Consider the following 19,786-nt stretch of genomic DNA (forward strand, 5'->3'; position numbering starts at 1 on the left):
CAGTCTTTCAAAGAGCAAGGCTTTTAGTTTCAATGAAGTCCAGTTGATACATTTTTTTTCTTTTATGGATCATGCTTTGAGTCTAAAAATATGTATCTAAGAAATACTGCCAACCCAAGGACACAAAGTTTTTCATCTGTAGTTTCTTCTAAAAGTTTTACAGTTTAGGTTTCATATTTTTGTGATCTGTTTTGAGTTCATTTTGGATAGTGTGTAAAGTATGGATCAAGGTTCACTTTTTGTATATGTGTATCCATTTGTTCCAGCACCGTTTGTTCAAAAGACTATCTTTTCTTCATTGAATTGTCTCTGTACTTTGTCAAAAAAAATCAGTATTCCACATGTTAGTATTTCTGTATCTGGACCATCTATTGTTTTTCATTGATCTATTTATTTTCATGCCATCCTAAATTGTCTTTATTACTGTAGCTTTGGAATAAGTCTTAATCAGTTAGCGGTAGCTCTCCAACTTCATTGTTTTGGCTATTCTAGGATCTTTGCATTTCCATATGAATTTTAGCTTTTACAGTCTACAAAAAGCATGCTGAGATTTTGGTTGGAATTTTGTTAAATAGATCAATTTAGGGAAATTGACATCTTAACAATATTTAGTTTTCTGACCCATGTACATGGTCCGTTTCTCTGTTTCTTTTTAAATTTCTCTCAGAATGTTTTGTAGTTTTCAGTGTACGGGTCTTTGACATCTTTTGTCAGATTTATCCTTAGGCATCTTATGGTTTTTCTTATACTGTTGTAAATGGGAAGTGAAATTTCAAAAATACTGGTTGTTGCTAATATAGAAATACTTTTGTACTTTGATTTGGTATCCTACAGTCTTGCTGCTAAACTCATTCTAGTATCTTTTTTTGTATATTCCTTTATACATAGACGATTTTTTTACATAGACGATCATGTCGTCTGTGAATAAAGACAGAGTTGTTTCTTTCCAATCCAAATGTTTTTATTGCCTGATTGTGCTAGCTAGAACCTGCAGGCCTTGTATTGCTCTTGACAGTAGGGGAAAAGTGTTCAGTCTTTCACTGTTAAGGATCCTTTTTTGTAGATGCCTTTAATAAGATCGAGGATGTTTCCTCCCTTTTTTAATTTGCCGAGAGTTTTTATCAGGAATGGATGTCATATGTTTTTTTTCTTTGTATATTGAGATTATCATATGGTGTTTCTATTTTAGTATATGTGATAAGTTACGCTGGTATTTGAATGTTAAGGCAACCTCTCATTCCTGGGATAAACCTCACTTGGTAATGACGAAGTACACCTTTTATATATGATCGCACCAAATTTGCTAAAGCATTTAGACCTTTTGCTTCTGTGTTCTTGAGGGGTGTTGGTTTTTAGTTTCTTACCTTGCAACGTCTGTGTCTGGTTTGGGTATCAGGTTTCATAGCTATGTTAGTCTCATAGACCATGTTGGGATGTGCTCCCTCCTCTTCTATTTTTTTGGAAGAATTCGTGGAGAATTGGTATTCTTCTTTAAATATCTGGTAGAATTTGGTAGTGAAACCTTCTAGGCCTGGGGTTTTCTTTGTGGGTAGGTTTTGCTCATTTGTCTTTGCAACGGTCTGTCCTTTTACTTTTAACCCGTGTGTTTATATTTAAAGTACTCATGTTGTAGGCAACATATAATTGGGTCTTTCGTGACCCCTTTAAACATGAGGAGAAACTTGCTCACATGCCCATCAGAATATTTCCCCTCAGTTTTTATTGTCTAGGACTGTGTCCAAGGCTTGTGCCTGAACCAGTCATTGGGCAAATGGGGTTAATGGAACTGGCACCATTGGCTCAGGACAGTGCATGCCTCTCAAGGTGTGGTCTCCACGTAGCAGTATCAGCATCACCTGGGAACTTGTTGGACATTCACATTGTTTGGTCTTACCCCAAACCTACTGAATCAGGTAGGTTAGAGCTGCCTGCAATCAGGTGTTAGCAATTTGTGTTTTAACAAATCCTCTGAGAGATTTTAATACGTCAAAGATTGAGAACAACTGGCTTAGACTAACCTTTAGTTTGGGGGTCTAGAGTGAGCTACCCAGTCCTGGACAGGGGTCTAGAGAGAGCTACACAGTAACAGTGCAGAGGTCTGACAGCAAGGAAGGGCAAAAGGGAAGGATCTACATAGATTGGTGATAATCTTGACACAGTAGGCCAGGGTGGGACCTAGGAATAAGAATTTTTAACTAACCAACATGCTCTCTTAGAGTGTGGTCCACACTCTAAGGGAAGAATGACATATTAGGATTACTGTCAAGTTGATTAAGAGAGAGATTTTAGAATCTTCATCTCCTGACAGGAGTCAGCAAACTGTGTCTTGTGGGCATATTGGGCCCACTGCCTGGTTTATGTAGCTGATCAGCTTAGATTTTTACATTTTTAAATGATTGAAAAAATCAAAAGAATACTATTTTGACACGTGAAAATTATGGGAAATTCGACTTTCAGTGTCTATAAATAAAGTTTATAGGAACACAGCCGTACTTATTATTTATCGTCGGGGATAACTTTGGGGCTGCAGAGGCAGAGTTGAGTAGTTATGACAGAGACTATGTGGCCACAAAGCCTATAATATTTACTAGCTGGCCCTTACAGAAAAAGCTTGCCAACCCCGAACTATGAGAATAATTTGCTAAATACTACATTCCCCAGCCCTCTGGGATAGATTACTCGAATAGGTGGTGGACTGGACGATAACAGTAAAAGTGAATAATGAAGTATGTTAGTTCAAGAATACCTGCCCATTAGAATTATGGTAACTTTGCTTGAAGTAGTGTTACTTTAATGAGATTTGTAATTAGAATAAAGCTTTATATAGCAAGGTCAGTTACTAGAGCCTGTGATTATAATTTTCTTTCTCTTTTCTGTCAACTGTTGGTTAATTCTCAAGGTAAACCTTTTTGTATAACCCTATCACTGAAAATATTCTAAAACCTACCTTAAAACAGTACATCAATGAGAGAAAACCTTTGTTATGACTTGTAGTGCCCCAGGGTGGTTATTTTGAATCCTGCCAACTCTTGTGCAATGGTGAAGGTGCTGAAAGTGAACTCTTCCTAAAACATATCTTTGAAAGCTGTTTGGCTTTAATGAGAAAGAAGCACATATCAAATTTAGTATAGATTTAAGACAGGGGAAATATCTGATTATTTAAGGGTTGAGAGAGTCAAACAGCTGACTTTTGTTTTTAGACTTACTTTTGTTAAATGCAAATAAGACTTGCCTTGTTTGCCACATCATGTTTATGTATATTAGCCCAAGTTCACATGAGATTCTGTTGTCAGAGAGATGAAAATGTTCACTTCTAGAAATATAAGTGAGCTGATCAGATCATCACAGTGCCCCAGGTCAGTTCAGTAGCCAAAGCCCCAGATCTCCGACTCTCTGAGACATTGTTCCATAGTTTTTTGAAGTCCTCCTTGCCACCAAGCTACAGAATGTGTCATATTCTACCAGGGGTATTTATCTGTTAAAAATGATTTTGGTGTTTGAAGTAATCAAATGTGAGTTCTGTTTTGATAGAAACTGTTAAATACATGTTGTTTTCTCAAGTACAAGAGAGGTAATCTCTGTGAAGCTATATAATCCCTATAATGTAGATTTCTTTTTTTAAGGTTATACGTTGGCTCTTCAAAGACATTCCCGTCATCAGAGAAATCCCTGAGCCCTTTGCAGTGGTGTAGACATGTCCTAGATAATCCGACTCCGGAGATGGAAGCAGCGAGGCGTTCCCTGTGCTTTAGACTGGAGCAAGGTAACCGCGAACCCGTACACCTGCATCCTCAAACTCCTGCCACTGTCCACTCTGTTTTGTTGCTGGTTTTGGAATAGACACTTAATTGAAAAACTTTACCCTAAGGTGCGGCTGTTGCATGTGATTCACTTCATATGTTTACACATCAGGGTTTCTCGGTATAGAATATATTTAGTTTTGTGCTTGTTTTTAGCCAGATTTTCAGCTTCTTTTAGTGTTGTAGGAATACATATTATTTTTCTATTTTTTTTCTTTCTGTTTATGAATGTACCAGTACATAAAATGGGCCAGTCTTACATTCTTTGGGAATTGTTACAAGGTTGTGTCGCTGAATTCCAAGATAGTAAACTGGGATTCCACTGGGACCTGGGCACTGACCTTTTGCCTTCCCTAAATGTTTATTTGGATGTATAACTGAAAGTCCTAACCTTTACAAACTAGGAGATAATCTTCATATTGTATGTAACGTTTAATTATGGAGCCCAACATAAGTTTAAGTAAAAAAAAAAAATAATTAGGATAGTTGTAGCAAGGGAAAAAAAAGCAAAAGGAATGAGTAGTACTCAGCTCCTTGCTACTCTGATAAAGTAGACTAGTACTTAAGGCTGTAATTATTTAGGCTTTTGCTTGTCTCTTAACCTCTTGGTATCTGTTTCATTATCTAGGTACACTTTTCTCCATGGATCACTCGCATCCAAATCACACTTGAGCTCGAAAATGGGGTTAAGGGTTAACCTTAACCCTCCAGATTAAAGAATCAGGGTAGCTGAGAGTAGGGCTAAGGGAATCTGCATTGGCAAGGTCACCAGTGTGGTTCTTATGCACACTGAGGTTTGAGAACACTGCCTATGAAACTCTTCAAGGATAATGAATGCTTATCAAATACTTGGACATGATAAGACAAAGTATAATAGGTACCATTTCTCGAGCTCTTAATTCTGACAGTCAGAACATTAAGCTCTTGACATTTTTCATTGTGTTCTAACTGCTCATCTGAGGTAGGTACTACACTCACTTTTAGAGGTGAGAAAAGTGAAGTTTAGAGAAGTTGAGAGGATTATGAGGGCAGAGTGGTCCTTGGGAGCAGAGCCAGGGCCTGGGTCTCCCTGACACCAGAGACTGTCCTTAACCAGTATTCCATCCTGCTTTATTGGCACAGTCAACAGTAAATATGAACAGAAATCTGTTTTAAATATGTGGGGAAGGCCAAACTAAAAATTAGCATGTTTTATTAGCATTTTAACTAAAATGAAATAAGTGATGTAGTAATAGAAAGTTGAAGAGTGGAGTAGGAACAGAGGCATACTAGGGTTAAAACTTTGGTGACAGATGCACGTCTAAGAGGACAGCCATCTCAGAGCCAAGACTCTGAGTGGCCCTAAGCAGACCATTATTTTCTCTTTCAAAGGTTGTGTAGGCCATCCCTAAGGTTCCTTATTCAAATACCTCTGATTCAAGGACTTTTTGTATGTATATTTTTATATATGAATTTTGCTCAATTTCATTTGAAATAAAAATAAAATTCAAATGAAATTAAGAATTAGAATCCTTTAGTTCAAGGGTCAACAATATGAAAGGGATCAGATAGTAAATATTTTAGGCTTTGTGGGCCATCCAGTCTCTGCCATCACTAGAAAGCAGCCATAGATGCAAACATTAATGAACAAGGCCGTGTTCCAGTAAATCTTTATCTGTGGACAGAGATTTGAATTTCATGTGACTTTTTTTTTTATGTGTCAAGAAATATATTCCTATTTTTAATTTTGGTTTTTACCTTTTTTTGAAAATGGTTAAAATATTCATAGTTGGTGGGTATTATAAAAACAGGGGCAGGTTGGATTTGGGCCACTCAGGTCATAGGTTTGCTGACCCCTGCTTTATAGTTCATTTGCACACAAGGTCTAGATCTACATACAAGGTTGGTTTAAAAAATAGAGGAGAGGCTATGTTAATTTAACGCAATGTAACATAATGTAATTTAAAAATAATCATAGTTGGTGGTTGCTTTTGAGATTCTAGACTAAGTGCCTAATTTTCCTTTCATTGGCAAGGGGCTAAAGCAAAATTGTGAGGTCGTGAGGACATGAATTGCAGTTTTATTCATAGTGTAATTTATTTAAATTTAATATAAAAGAGTTTGAGCAGAGAGCTAGCTTTTCAAATTCAAAATTAGTCTTTTACTAAATTTGTATATAAATCTAAATCCTCTTTTGCTGTGAGACTAAATGCTTTTGTTCCAAAGATCCATAATCCATAATCCCATTATGAGATAAGAAGTAATGGCTTAGAATAGGTTGTTCAGTGGGTGAAAAAAATTTTTTTGAAACTTAACATGTTTTATAAAGCAGTACATCTATAGTTTAGCAAGCATTAGTCTTACAGACATTATAAGGAAAAGGGCAAATTCCTACCCCATTCTCCATGCCCATTTTATTACTCAGATGCAATTACTTAACAAAAACTATTTGTTCTGGTTTTGTTTACCCTCCCTTTTTAAATTCCAGGCTTGTATGGCTATTGCCTGAGTTATCAATTTTAATCATTACCGGTTGACTTTCTCCTTCGGGTGGTGAAGGTTTCATTTTTAACTCCCCCCCCCCCACTATACTTTTTCTCCGCATATTCCGTCATGTAGCTTTTTACCAATTTTAGGATACATCAGTATGGATTATGATAGCAAGACTCACATCGAAGCCATGCAATATTTTATCATTATGTTTCTTTTTTCATTTAACTCTGCTTTTCCTTGAGTTAATTGTAAAAAGACATTTTTCTTGATCCTTTACATTAATTTACCGTTAGACTCTCCAAATGAAACATCCTCAGTATGGTTAGACATAGACACCCACCAAGGGTTTTTATTCATTTAGTTTAACCATTCCTCCTGGTAGTGCCTTCTATTCTTACTGCAGTCTTACCTTGTTCTCTGTAGGCCTGTGCACAGCTGTCGTGGTGGGACTTCCTTTTTGCTCTCATCCTAGGAATTCCGCATCCTGTCTTCTGCATTGTAACGCTTGTGTCCTAAATGCAGAGACTTCCTTTTCCTTATTCCCTAGTTTAGCAGAATACATTCTCCTGTTGCTTTTTGTGGGGAGTAGAAGTGGAAAGAGGATACGTGGGAGGTCAGTGGTGAGAACGTCATATGTCTGAAAATGTCTTTATCGTACCTTTGCTCTTACACTTGATTGTTCTTCGGGCTACATGTAGAATTCTAGTTTAGAAACCATTTCCAGCAGAGTTTAGAAGGCAGTGTTGCATTGTATTTTAGCTTGAGGATTGCTGTTGAAATCCTGTACCGTTCTCATTTTTGATCTTTCTGCGTAAAATACACTGGATATTTTAGAATCTTTTCTTCCTGTATTTTGAAATTGCATTTGTGTGTGTGTGTGTGTGTGTGTGTGTGTTAGACAGTGGGCACTTCCAGCCTGGAAACTTTAACTCTGCAAAATTTCATGCATTATTTCTTTGTAATCACCCCTCCCCTCCAGTTCTCTCTATTCTTTCTTTCTAGGTACTCCTTTTAGTCAGATGCTGAATTTCCTGGATTGATGTTCACATTTTATATTTTTCTCTTCTTTTGTTTATTCTTGATTTTTTTTGAACATTCTGCTTTCTTGGAGATTAAAAAACTCGTCTGCTAAACTCTTTTGCTGCATATTTATTAGGTACCTGCTATGTGTCAGGAACCATGGTAGGTAACGGGGATCCAGCAGTAACCAAAACAGATGTTAAGTCCCTGCCCTCATTGAGTTTACCGTGTAGTTTGCAAACTTTCACTTAATTCTTGTGTTTTTTGTAAGATACCCTTGTATGTGTGAGATATCTTAAATCTAGCAGCTTTCTGCTTCAGTTTAAGTGATGAAATCTGTCTTTGATAAAGCAGGAGAGGAGCAGCTGCTTGGGCTGGGGAGGGAGCCCAAGGGTTTTGGTACTCTTCCCATAGACTTTGCAGCAGTCATCTTGTGTTCATTTCACCATAGAACTCCCTACCCTCTGTGGTACCTGTACCATCAGTTTCAGAGCTTTTTCAGGTCTTTGTTCACCTATTCCCACTGTGGACCCTCAGAGCAGAGAATATCAAAACCCAACTGGGTCCATCACCTAATGTTTATCTGATTTTTCATTTCTAAATAAAATGACTCTTCTTAGTCTGATAGTATCTCCTCTCCTATTTGATATTCCATGTAGGTTTAGAAGACCTGAGTTAGCTGTCATTCTAGTGTGGTTTTGTAGAAATGAGAGAAGAAATCGTAGTTAGTCCTCCATAGCAAAGAATTCTTACTGGATTCCAGTTAAGGGATTCTTTGTCAGTGACAGCTAATTAACTGGTATCAGTTAATTACAGTTTTTTTTTTTTTTTTTTTTTTTTTTTTTTTTTTTTTGCGGTACGCGGGCCTCTCACTGCCGCGGCCTCTCCCGCCGCGGAGCACAGGCTCCGGATGCGCAGGCCCAGTGGCCACGGCCCACGGGCCCAGCCGCCCCGCGGCACGCAGAATCCCCCCGGACCGGGGCATGAACCCGTGCCCCCTGCATCGGCAGGCGGACCCCCAACCACTGCGCCACCAGGGAAGCCCCTAATTACAGTTTTAACTTAAACTTTATTCATTATATAGCATAAATGTTTAATTGGAATAATGTGTGTCACGTATTTTAGAAGTTTCAAGTAACTCCCTAATAAAGCATTTTCTTTTTGTTTAGACTTCATTTCTCTGGAACAATCATCATCTTCAAGTAACAGACATCACTGAGCATTTTCTTTGAGACCAGGGTTGTATCTTCATTTGAGTATAAATTGCCCAAGGACAGGGACTTTTTTTGTTGATCACACCAGCTACAGAAGGGAACCTGACATGTATTAGACACTGTTGCTAAAATAAATGAATTTTTGTTTAATTCTTTATGAACCCAATGTCACAATTACTACTGTTATAATTTCAGTTTTGCTTTTGAATATTTCAAGATGGGGTGAATTCTTTGCACCACTTTCCTTACCAGCCATCTCTTTCTTTCAGAAGAAAGACTGGCGTCACCTGAAGTATCAACTTGCAGCATTGCTTTTCCATTCACAAGCATGTTTACTTTAAAATAATTGGTTTTTACTTACCTTACTGCATTTTGTTGCAAAATGATTAGTGGTTGTACATGCTTCTCCCAGCCATTCCCCCACCCCAGAACTGTTCAGTTAGACCATCCACTGCCATGAAAAGGAGCAGTTAGATGAGCTTTGAAGAAAGGTAAAGTTATCCTCTCTGTCTCTTTCTCTCTCTCTCTCTCTCTCTCTCTCTCTTTTACCAAGGGATAGGTAAATGTTCTTTAACGTTAGCCTGCAACTTCAGATAAGATGCTGCTTATTAGAGAACAAGTATTTTAGATATTTGGTTTTTATTTCCTGACCCTGATGTTTTGGGGAAGAAAATTGCTTAACAATTAAAGATGAATTCCCTGAGAACATGTGAAGAGGGGCATAGTTATGAGGAGCCAGAGTCTATCTAGGGGGTGGACCTTATGTCCCCTTGGGTCCCTTGGTCTTACATCTCTTCTTTCTCATTCCCTCTTGTACCCTAGGAACTTAGCCTGTGCTATTTTCTCAGTTGCAAATTAGCTGTCTTCTCTGCTTAAGGTCCACACATCCCCGAGCACATCTGAGTAAGGGTTTGTCAACCTCTGTTTCTGCAGGTACACGGAGTAGCATCTCTCTTAGAATTGTCTCTAATTGTGTAGTTGCTAACGAGCTCGTTTGGATTATAACTTCTTGAAGGGCCTAACTCTCTTCTTGTTGCCTACCTTCTCGATTTGGGAGGGTCCTCTAATAACCTTCATTCATATCTGACAACTGTGTGACCCTGGTTCTAGATTACAAAACTTGGTAAATTTTGGGAGAATATATGGGAGGTGTTCAAGTCTTGCCTTGAGGTTGTGAGAACAGGCTTATTAAAATCCTGCCCTTTGAAGAAGGTTTGTTTTTCTGAAGAAAATGATGGAAAAGAAACGTTTTATGTGATTTAATTTTATAGGGAGTGAGCACCTGTAAGATATTGCTAAAAGAAAACCTTTGTTGTCACAGCTATAATTTTGCTAATTGGTTAAGTGCACTCAAAATACAATAGGATAATTGTTTTTGGTGTAGGATATATATATTACAGATGATCAATATGTATCCAATACTCTTAAATTCTCATAGGGAATATAAATTGACTTTAATTAAAATATTAACTAATATTTTAACTGAATATTAATTAAATTAATTGCAACTTTATTGTGGCTCCTGAAACTTATTTTTCCCTTTTCCAAACTGGTCTTACTATTCAAATTGTATAATTTGTAAAGTCTTATGTATCAAGTAGTCAGCAAGGCAAGTTACTTAAGCTTTCTCAGCCTCTTCTACATTTACATTTATTTTATAGAGTTGCTATAAGGGGTTAAATAAAGATGTTTGTGAAGGAGACATAATAAAGGCTTAAATATTCAGTCTCTTTCCTAATATATTGGAATAACATAAATGACTTTTTTGGATAATGTACAGAAAGTAATGTTAGAAGTAAAATAACTAATTGCTGAAAGTTAAATCTTTCAGTACTTCTAAATCTACAATCTATTCGTATAAAATTAAGAAAGCCTAAACTAATATTTCCTCTTTTTCTTGGTTGGTTTTTCCTTTTTGAAAATGCTCCTAACAATGTTTGTTATGTTCCATTTGGAAGCACCCTGTTTTGTGAACGTCTTTTAATTGAATTTTTAACATGTGTATCCCTTTTTTTTTCACATAGATTAAGCATCTGAGGCTAGGGGGACCTGTACCTCAGTTTCCTTTTGAATTACCAGTGCTTACTAAGTTTTCAAACATGTTTTAAGCTCTGAATGGTTGGTTTCTGTGATGTATTAATTTGAGTACATTTAAATTCCTTAGAGCAAAGAAACTAATTGAACATTTGGTGTTGTAAATGGCATCCGGTTAGCCAAAGCCACACACAAAATAATTATGTAGTCATATTCATTACAGTGTTAGCTCTGAGGGTAGAGATTTGAGTCTGTTTCGTTCCCTGCTGTCACCCTCCCAGTGCCTGGAATGTCACCTGGTAGGCGTTAAATGCTGATAGTTGAATGAATGAATTTGGGGGAAGGGTTTTTTTTTTAGTTAATTAATTAACTTATTCTTTTTGGCTGTGTTGGGTCTTCGTTTCTGTGCGAGGGCTTTCTCTAGTTGTGGCAAGCGGGGGCCACTCTTCACCGCGGTGCGCGGGCCTCTCACTGTCGCGGCCTCTCTTGTTGCGGAGCACAGGCTCCAGACGCGCAGGCTCAGTAGTTGTGGCTCACGGGCCCAGTTGCTCCGCGGCATGTGGGATCTTCCCAGACCAGGGCTCGAACCCGTGTCCCCTGCATTGGCAGGCAGATTCTCAACCACTGCGCCACCAGGGAAGCCCCATGGGGGAAGGGTTTTTGATCTAGTAGTTAGATCTAGTGCCTCAGCCCTACTTGACTCTGTGGTTAAGAGCACATCACTTGTTTCCAATGTCTTGCTTATAAGTGGGGACGTTTAACAGATTTCACAGGGCTGTTACAAAGATTTCAGGAAATGTTGAATGAGAAATTAGTTTGAAAAATGTGAAGTACCATGTAAATATATGGACACATTCCTAATATGCAGTTCTTTATTCAGAGACTGAACCCAGAAAAATACAGGGAATCCTCTTAGTTTGGCTATTTATAGAAAGCGAAGAGTATTTTTTTCTTTGGGGGAGTGGGTCTGTTTTCTCTCCCTATAAATAAAGATACTTGGTAGAGTTAGGGATCTCAAATTGAAGTTTTATGAGTGTAGTTTATTCAGGAATAGTAGAAAATTCAAGAGGACCTCTGTGGTCTATTCTTTTTCTCCTGCTTCTCGGATCTATATGTATTAATATTTCATTTCTGACATGCTTTTCTTTCTTCTTCCCCACTTCCTCCACCCCTTTAGAATGTAAATAACAAATACCCATAGAACTTTCATGGGTAGCATTAACTCACATGATATTCTAAATTGGAATAAGGCTAATCTAGACTCTTTTGTTAAGTCCATGTCATGAGGCTGGGATGTTAGATAACCAAATAATGATCCAAAAGCTTATCTAAGTAATTTGAAACACCCAATATGTGGCTCAGTTAATTTGGGGCCAGTTAATAAAAGCTTATCTTGCCTTAAGATTCTTGAATGTCCATAACTATTGAATCAGGACAGGTCACATTTGAGGAGTGTGGGTATAGTTTGCACCAATAGTGTAGCTCTGCACACTTAGCTATCTTGGGTCATGTTTCCCTGGGACCATCTCTCATTTCCTCTGGGATTATATACTAAGCAAATGTGAATAGCTATTACCTCTTAGCTGAGTTTTTCTCTTATCTTCATATGACACCAGTTCCCATTCTTGTCTCAGTTGTTATGATGGAGTGTTTCTCTCTAAATTTAGCCAATGAAGAAGAAAGTTGTCGACTAACCCAGGGCTCTGAAGGTGGCCTTTTTCATTTGCAAAAGCCACACAGATTGAACTGAGACATTAAGAAACTTATCGAGTGTCTTGTCTCCTGGAGCCTGCCCAGTCTCTCCTTGCGGGGCCCAAGATGCTATCTCCGCCAGCTCGTGTTTCCAGTCTTGAGGTGCTCTGTCACATTTGGAACACAAAATTAAAACTTAGTCTGTGCGGTTCATTTTAGGTAAGCTCTGTAAAGGATTCCCTTTCTCATTGGAAAAGTAATCTGGAATCACACTGAAATTTTTGTGCAGAAACAGGGTTTCTTGACATTTGCTATTATCTCTGTGTGCTGGAAGTTGAAGATGCATTACGTCTGTGTGCTTCCATCACATCCTTGCTTTGCTCTTAGGCTCCGAATAGCATCATTGTATTTGCTTCATTATTAGGAATGATGTTGAGTACAGTAAAGTAACAAATAATTAGGGATTGTGTTCCCATGAAATTCACAGTTTCTATACCATTATAGCCAACAAACATAGATATGTATTTGCCAGATATTCCTAAACAATTGTCCTTTCCTTTCTTTTGCCAATTATGCATGTGTTTCTATTTGTTTTTTTCTTTTGCATTTCCACCATGATTAGAAAGGTGTTTATCAAAATAAGCAATAACTTATGACAGTGCATAATGTTTGTTATAATGAACACATAATTGACGTGCTATTTTGTTACCCACCCCAATGGGAAGAAATGATAGAGATTCTCCCAAAGCAGTTGTCTCCTGCTTTCACACTACTCTGATGATTGATTACACTTGCCTTTATGGCAGTAAAATTTTATTTTGGTAGGTGCTCATACCTGTTTCTTGGGACCTCTACCAAACAATTTCTGCAAGAATCTGTAGACAACCTTTCCTGAGACGCTGGGCCTTGACCAGAGAGATGATTCAGATGCTAAACCATGAAGTAAATGTGTATTGAGCACTTGCTAGCGCTCAGTGCTAAGGACTAAGGGTACAGTGGCAAGATGAACTCAGCATCTGGCCTTTGGAGCAAGCAGTCTAGTACAGGGAACAGATGACACAGATGGCAGCTCTTGTTCTTTTTTCTTCCTTTCCCTTAAAACAAGCATGATGATGTTTATGGACCTGAGTCTGAGGGGTATGGCCAGGAAATGCTTTCCTGAGGATGTGACATATTGAAGAGTCAGCAAAAGTTCAGCAGGTAACTCTGTGGCAGAGGAGGGCAGGGGAGCAGCTCAGACCATAGGAGCAGCATGTGGAAAGGCCCTAAGATGGGAGGAGACTCGTGAAGTGAGAGGAACTGGCAGACCACTGGCAGGGAGAAAACCTGAGCTGAGTGATTCTAAAGGAAACTAGAGTTAAGGACTCTGGACTTTCTATTGAGATGGTTGGGAAACCTTTGAATAGTTTTAAGCAAAGGAGTGACATGACTTTGGACAGGAAAGCTACAATTCAGGGTATTATCTGAATTGTCTTACAAGACTGACCCTTTTTTGAAATCTGGCAAAATTTGGAGAGTTGAAATAGTGATTTTAGAAATTCTTTGGGATGTTGCAGTTGGGCTTTAGCATTTTTTAGGATGATTCTTTAACTTAGTTAGACTTGGAAATGTTTTCTCCTGCTTCTCTCATTAATATCCTGAATTTCTTGCGTGACCTCCTATGGGAAGCAGTAGTTTAAAATGTGGCCAAACTTCATGGTGCTTAATTTACTTTGAAAATATAAGGCTTTGATAGTCTCATTTATTTATAATACATGGAGCTTTATACTTTTATATAATGACAAGTTTCATGTGTTTGAATTTTGGAGCTCTTGTCATTGTGTACCTGTGAGTTTAATATTTTTCCACTTGTAAGATATATTTCAGTGGATGGGGTGTGTGTGTGTAAAAGTATCAATTTTTGAAATTCAGGTTTTAGTGTGTGTGCCTGTGTATTCATATACGTGTGTATATATGCACATGCAATGTAATCGTGTGTGATTTTCCATTTTCATAGCATTTTTAAATAAGGAAAGTGGGATCAGGAAAAGGATACTCTAGCAGTAGGAGTCGCTGGCATGTGCTAAAGATGATGACTGCAAGTGGTGGGGATGTCTAATCTTCAGGGTCAAACCAGATACCTATTTTTATTTCTTTTTATTTTATTTTTTATTTTTTTTATTTTTTTGTGGTACGCGGGCCTCTCACTGTTGTGGCCTCTCCCATTGCACAGAGCACAGGCTCTGGTCGCGCAGGCTCAACGGCCATGGCTCACTGGCCCAGCCGCTCCGCGGCATATGGGATCTTCCCGGACCAGGGCACGAACTCGTGTCCCCTGCATCGGCAGGCGGACTCTCAACCACTGCGCCACAGCCCCCAGATAACTATTTTTAAAGAAGGCAGAGAGATCTGATTGAGAAGCAGAGCTCGAGGTGACTTCAGGTGTCCATAGTAGACTGAGCAGAGGGTGGGAGGAGTATTAGATGAACTTCGGAAGCCTGCTACCTTCCACCCCTAGGATAGAGACCTCCTTCCTTTGTGCTGTTGGGATCTCAGCTGCTCTACTGCTGCATGTCCAGGCACGTATGGAGAACTTGCTTATGAAATAATCCACCTGTTTACATACTGTCTGTTGTTAGTTTCCTTAGAGGCCTGTTGGGGTAATACCTATACTGGTGCAAAAGAAACTCACGCCAGTTACCTGTATTCAGATGAACTTAGCCTTTATTCATAAATACGAACCAGCAACCAAGTCTCACTTGCTTTTTGAGAAAACTAATAGCATGAACAAAATAAAAAGGCCAGCTGACTTTGTAGGAAAGAAGTAACTAGGGGAATAGAGAGCTCAGTGTGCTGAGATTCAAGAGAGTAGTAATACAATTTTAAAACAAGAACAGATTGCTAGGAAGAGCAGTAGTCAAATTATTACTACTTTTAGTCATTTTTAATTTCTTGGAAGTACTGAAATAAAAACGGACAGGGCTAAGAACCAAGCTGCTTATCTGAATTAGACAAAGGAATTGCCCCAAAAGAGGGAAAATTGAGAGAAGTTAGGGCACTTGAAGGACAGGTCTGCAACCTCTAATCTTTAAGTTTTAGAAGCTAGAACAGATAGTTTAGAGGAAGAAAGAATCAGTTAATTACGGAAGAAGATCTCTTTGAGCTGAAAAAAGACACGCCCTCAGCATGAACTGGGATAGATGAAAAGAGACCTACACCTAGACATCCTGGTTTAATTCAGATTTTCCAGGGCTTAGGATAATATTCCTAAAAATGTTCAAAGGAAGAAATAGGTTATCTACAACAGTAACAGACCTCAGATATTTCATAAGTAATATTGGATGGGCAATATTGTCTTTAAAGTTTTGAGGGGAAGTTATTTTCAAACTGTGATTTTGTACCCAGGCAAATAGTAAATTGTGGAGACAAGTGGGAGAGGGTTTTGGATCTGCAAAGATATAGAAAATTTTACTTTATGCACCCTATTTTAATGGCGGGAAAAGTACCAGGAGAGAGATCCATGAGATCTATAAACCCTAGGTCACCAAGATGACCTAGGAGAAACCAAGAAAGATAAAATAAGAAAGTGATTTGACTCTGAGGGCTTACGATGTCCTTCCCCTAGTTGTTGGGGTCTAGTGCCAGTTACTTTTCTTTGCTGCCGTCCTTTCACAATGCTCAGTTCTCCAGTTAATTGTACTTACGACACCAAAACACTGAAATGCCATGTTTATGTGGCTTGACATCCAGTGATCACCTTAAACCTTGTCCGAAGCACAGCTATTGCACAGAACGAAAATACAATAAACGTTGACAGTGTCCAGATAGAACCGTCAAACCGAGGTGGAAGGTAAGAGAGGGTGCGCATGCACGAAATGTCCAACCTTTTCACCACGGGGAGTCAGGTACCAACAAGCTGGTGCTGGTTTGTCTACTTAAAGTTGCGCTTTTATACGAATTATATAATTGTCCCCAAATTCCAAAGCAAAACTCCTGCCAAATGGATCTGGTTGTTATAACCTTTATGTATATTTGAATGTTCTTCTACGTGCAGGTATTTTAATAAAATCATGGAAGTGGTTAGTTTTAGGGCCAAAAAAAGTTTTTGCTTTGTCAAAGCTCCGTTCTTTATATTGATATGTTTACTTTCTACTACCACTCAAGACTAGTAGGTCAGAGGCCTTTTCTGCCACTGGAATGTAGGCCACACACATTGTGCCCCTTACTGGCGGAAGAGTACCCTAGCCCAGGAGATGCTAAATAGGAAGGATGGTTCAAATTCCATTTCCATCACTCTTCTATTCAGGAGCTTCTAGTGCTTTCTGTTAGCCTACTGGGCTTGGATTCTTACCACACTGTACATGTTCAAGGGCAGGGAGACTCTTATTGGTGATCTAGTCTATCCTTAGTGTTCGCTGGGGGGAACCCCCTATATTCAAACGTTAAGATCATCTAGCCTATTTCTTCATGGAATTAGATTCTGTAGCATCTTCCTTATCTCATAATTGCCGTGTAGAACGTGGAAGTTGTTCCAGCCGGCTGTCACGGCTTGCGTTGTGGCTGTAGTCTAACTTGAGAGCAGCCGTCTGCAATCCGCATGACAACATCGCATGGTTGACAGATCCTTAGGTCACTCTTTTCCCTTGTTCTTTGCAGGTTACATTATTACTTTCACATGGGCCCTCTTCTCACATTCTGTGGCCATTTTCACTGTCCTTAAATTTGATGTAAGCCATAGCAGTCAGGCCCAAGGGAGAAATGACTTCTGTACAAGGGAATTTTTAAACATGCCTTTGAAGTCTAATTACTACTGAAGTTAGATTTATTTTTAACCTCCCCTGTTAATTGCAGATGGGAAGTCTGATGACGATGGTGACTTGTGAAGTCATAGAGGTCACTCCAGTCCCGGATAACACTGGATTTGGTCCATGTGTGCCTAAAGCTGACAGCTTATCTTCAGTTTTGACCAGTGATGAAGTGGAAACAAGTGGACAGTCCACAGAATTTCCCTTCCCAAGTCTCATTTTCCAGCTTTACTTTTAGACCGTTGTCCTGGTTAGAGAAGACCTGAGAAGGATCCAGTAGTAGCTGGGAGAGAGGAGCATTCGGCGTGTGGCCTCGGGACTGGTTAGGGTCTGAGAAGTAGAAAAGGTCTAGTGCCTTACTCATGATGATGAGATACTTTAACCAGCTAGATTACTTTAACGATGAAATTCAGATCAAGAATAATTATAAAACTCTGATCCCTATGGAGTAAATGTTATCAAGTAACACTCCTTCGTGGTGAAATTTTGTAACTCTCATTCAACAAATCTTAAACATTTATATGCCAATCATTGAGGGTATACACCATCTTTTAGTTACTTTCAAACCTAATATATTAAACTTAATCCTAATGTTGAAAGTGACTTTCTTGATTAGCTCTAGGTATTATTTAAATGCGTAAATGAACTGTTTTATTAGATGTTTTTTGAAGGTGGTATGTAAGTCATGTTTTTATAAATTATTACATTTTGCATATAACTGGAAGTTTAAATACTGAGTATCTACAATGTTCCGGGATCATAGGTGTGATGTATCATATATATATAAAACATATAATTTTAAATCGTTACATTTGTCATTGTAGGTTGAATGGACTGAACCTGTGGGAAAAGATTCAAATTAACTTAGTAGGTTTTTCTAGCTGTAATTTGAAGATTGAGAGACTTGGGGGTGATGACTAACTTACTCTGATTAAATAGCTCCTAAGAGGGCTTCCCTGCTGGCGCAGTGGTAGAGAGTCCGCCTGCCGATGCAGGGGACGCGGGTTCGTGCCCCGGTCCGGGAGGATCCCCCATGCCGCGGAGCGGCTGGGCCCGTGAGCCATGGCCGCTGAGCCTGCGCGTCCGGAGCCTGTGCTCCGTGACGGGAGAGGCTGCAGCAGTGAGAGGCCCGCGTACCGCCAAAAAAAAAAAAAGCCCCTAAGAATACCAGTTACACCAATTAAGGCCCTCATCTGCTAGTTCTTTAGCCTTTCTCCTTATATCAGTCCACTGGCATGTGCATAATAGTTGAATCCTCTTTACTTTTTGTATGTCTGGAAAGAGCAGTATGACCACCTGTTTCAGAGCAGTAGAAGGACCTCCTAGATCCCATATGCTTATTTATCAGGCTGGGGAGAGCTGTGGAGAAATTAATGCTGCTCAGGTTCACCCAGTAAAAATAGTGGATCAGATAAGCTGCAAACCATATGTTACTACTTCAGGGGGCTGGCGCGGGTTGGAGCCGAGTCAGCAGTGCTTATTACTTCCTGTGAACTTACTCCAGAAAACCTTTCCCTCAGTCTGTGCAGTCAGAGTTTGTAAGAGTGAACCAATAAAATACTGTCTTTCCTAGGGTTCTTAATTCCCTTGTTTAAGCTTAGTCCAAGCACTTCTGTAGGCTGTAGGTATGTAAAGCTGTAATATAATCACCTAGGAAGTTTATTCTGGAGAGGATGGTTTGTGAAAATGGAGATCTTCCTGCCCCGGTGGTTTGTGGGCTTAGAGCAAAATGCTGTGGTCTGGATACAGCTTCCTGCCAATATAAGGAGAACAGAAAGTATTAAAAGAGCTGATGTCGTCTGTCCTTTGCTGATCCTAAACCACTCTGTACCTGGTGTTAGTAAAGAGCCATGTAGTTGAATTCCTCTAATTGTTTGGCTTGGAACTGAGGCCTGCCTACCTGTTGTATAAAAGAAAGAATAAAAGCGGAAGGATTGAATGATTGTTAATCTCTCCTTGCTTCCTTTTCTTTTACTTGCCAGGACTCTGTGGTAAAGAACATCATTGTTTAAGACTCAGAGATATGACTTAGAAGCTTGTGGTTTTGAAGAAACCATATTTCTTAAAAATGTGTCATTTGGGACATTTGTTTCCTCTGAGATAGCCTTTGGGTAAATAAGTGAGAACTGTTGACCCATCCTGGTCAAACTGTTGAAAGTTCAAGGTTCAGTACTTTGCTTCTGAGTTGCTAACAGCTGAGGAAAGATTAAGCCTGTGAAATTGTCTAGATGAGCTAGAACGTAAAAAGCATGCCCATCATTTTGAGAAGGCAGGTTAAACGGCCTGAGTATTAGGAAGAGTGGAAGAGCGGATCATTTCTGCACTCTCCTTTCTCCCACCTAGCTTCCAGAACATTTTCCCTCAGAATTTAGAAGACGTTTTTGCCCCAACTTGCTGTAACTTTTCAGTAGTTTTCCTTAAAAAATGCTTTGTAGTTTGTGAATACATGGTGTAAACGTTTGTCTTATACTCGCCACAGCCCTGCTTATTACCCTCTGACAAACATACCTTCTCTTCCGATGAGAACGCTGCAACACAAGGATGTTACATTGATCTGCTCCAGATCTGAGAACTAGCATGTGGCAGGATGGAGCCTGGAACTCTGGTGTCCAGTGTCTTTTTAGTCTTTTGTTGGTCTTTATTACAGTATGTTATGAAAAGTGACAGTAGAGAAGAATGCTATTGGCTATCGTTGTTATGTCTTAACCCTTGACATACCCTTGCAATAGAATTCTAATCCTGTGCGTTTATCAGAGGGAATATTACAAAA

The 19,786-nt window shown here is 39.1% G+C and overlaps 1 protein-coding gene across 2 annotated transcripts in view; it reads left to right on the forward strand.

Moving 5' to 3' along the window:
• The window catches only part of SLAIN1 (SLAIN motif family member 1), a 60,005-nt gene that overhangs the window by 11,035 nt on the left and 29,184 nt on the right, over positions 1-19,786 (forward strand). For both annotated transcript variants that reach the window (XM_065896132.1, XM_065896133.1), the window contains exon 2: positions 3,624-3,763. In XM_065896132.1, the coding sequence (XP_065752204.1) occupies positions 3,624-3,763 (140 nt within the window). The remainder of the gene's footprint in view (positions 1-3,623; positions 3,764-19,786) is intronic.

Source organism: Phocoena phocoena, chromosome 18, assembly GCF_963924675.1.
Source record: "Phocoena phocoena chromosome 18, mPhoPho1.1, whole genome shotgun sequence".
NCBI classification, from domain to species: domain Eukaryota; kingdom Metazoa; phylum Chordata; class Mammalia; order Artiodactyla; family Phocoenidae; genus Phocoena; species Phocoena phocoena.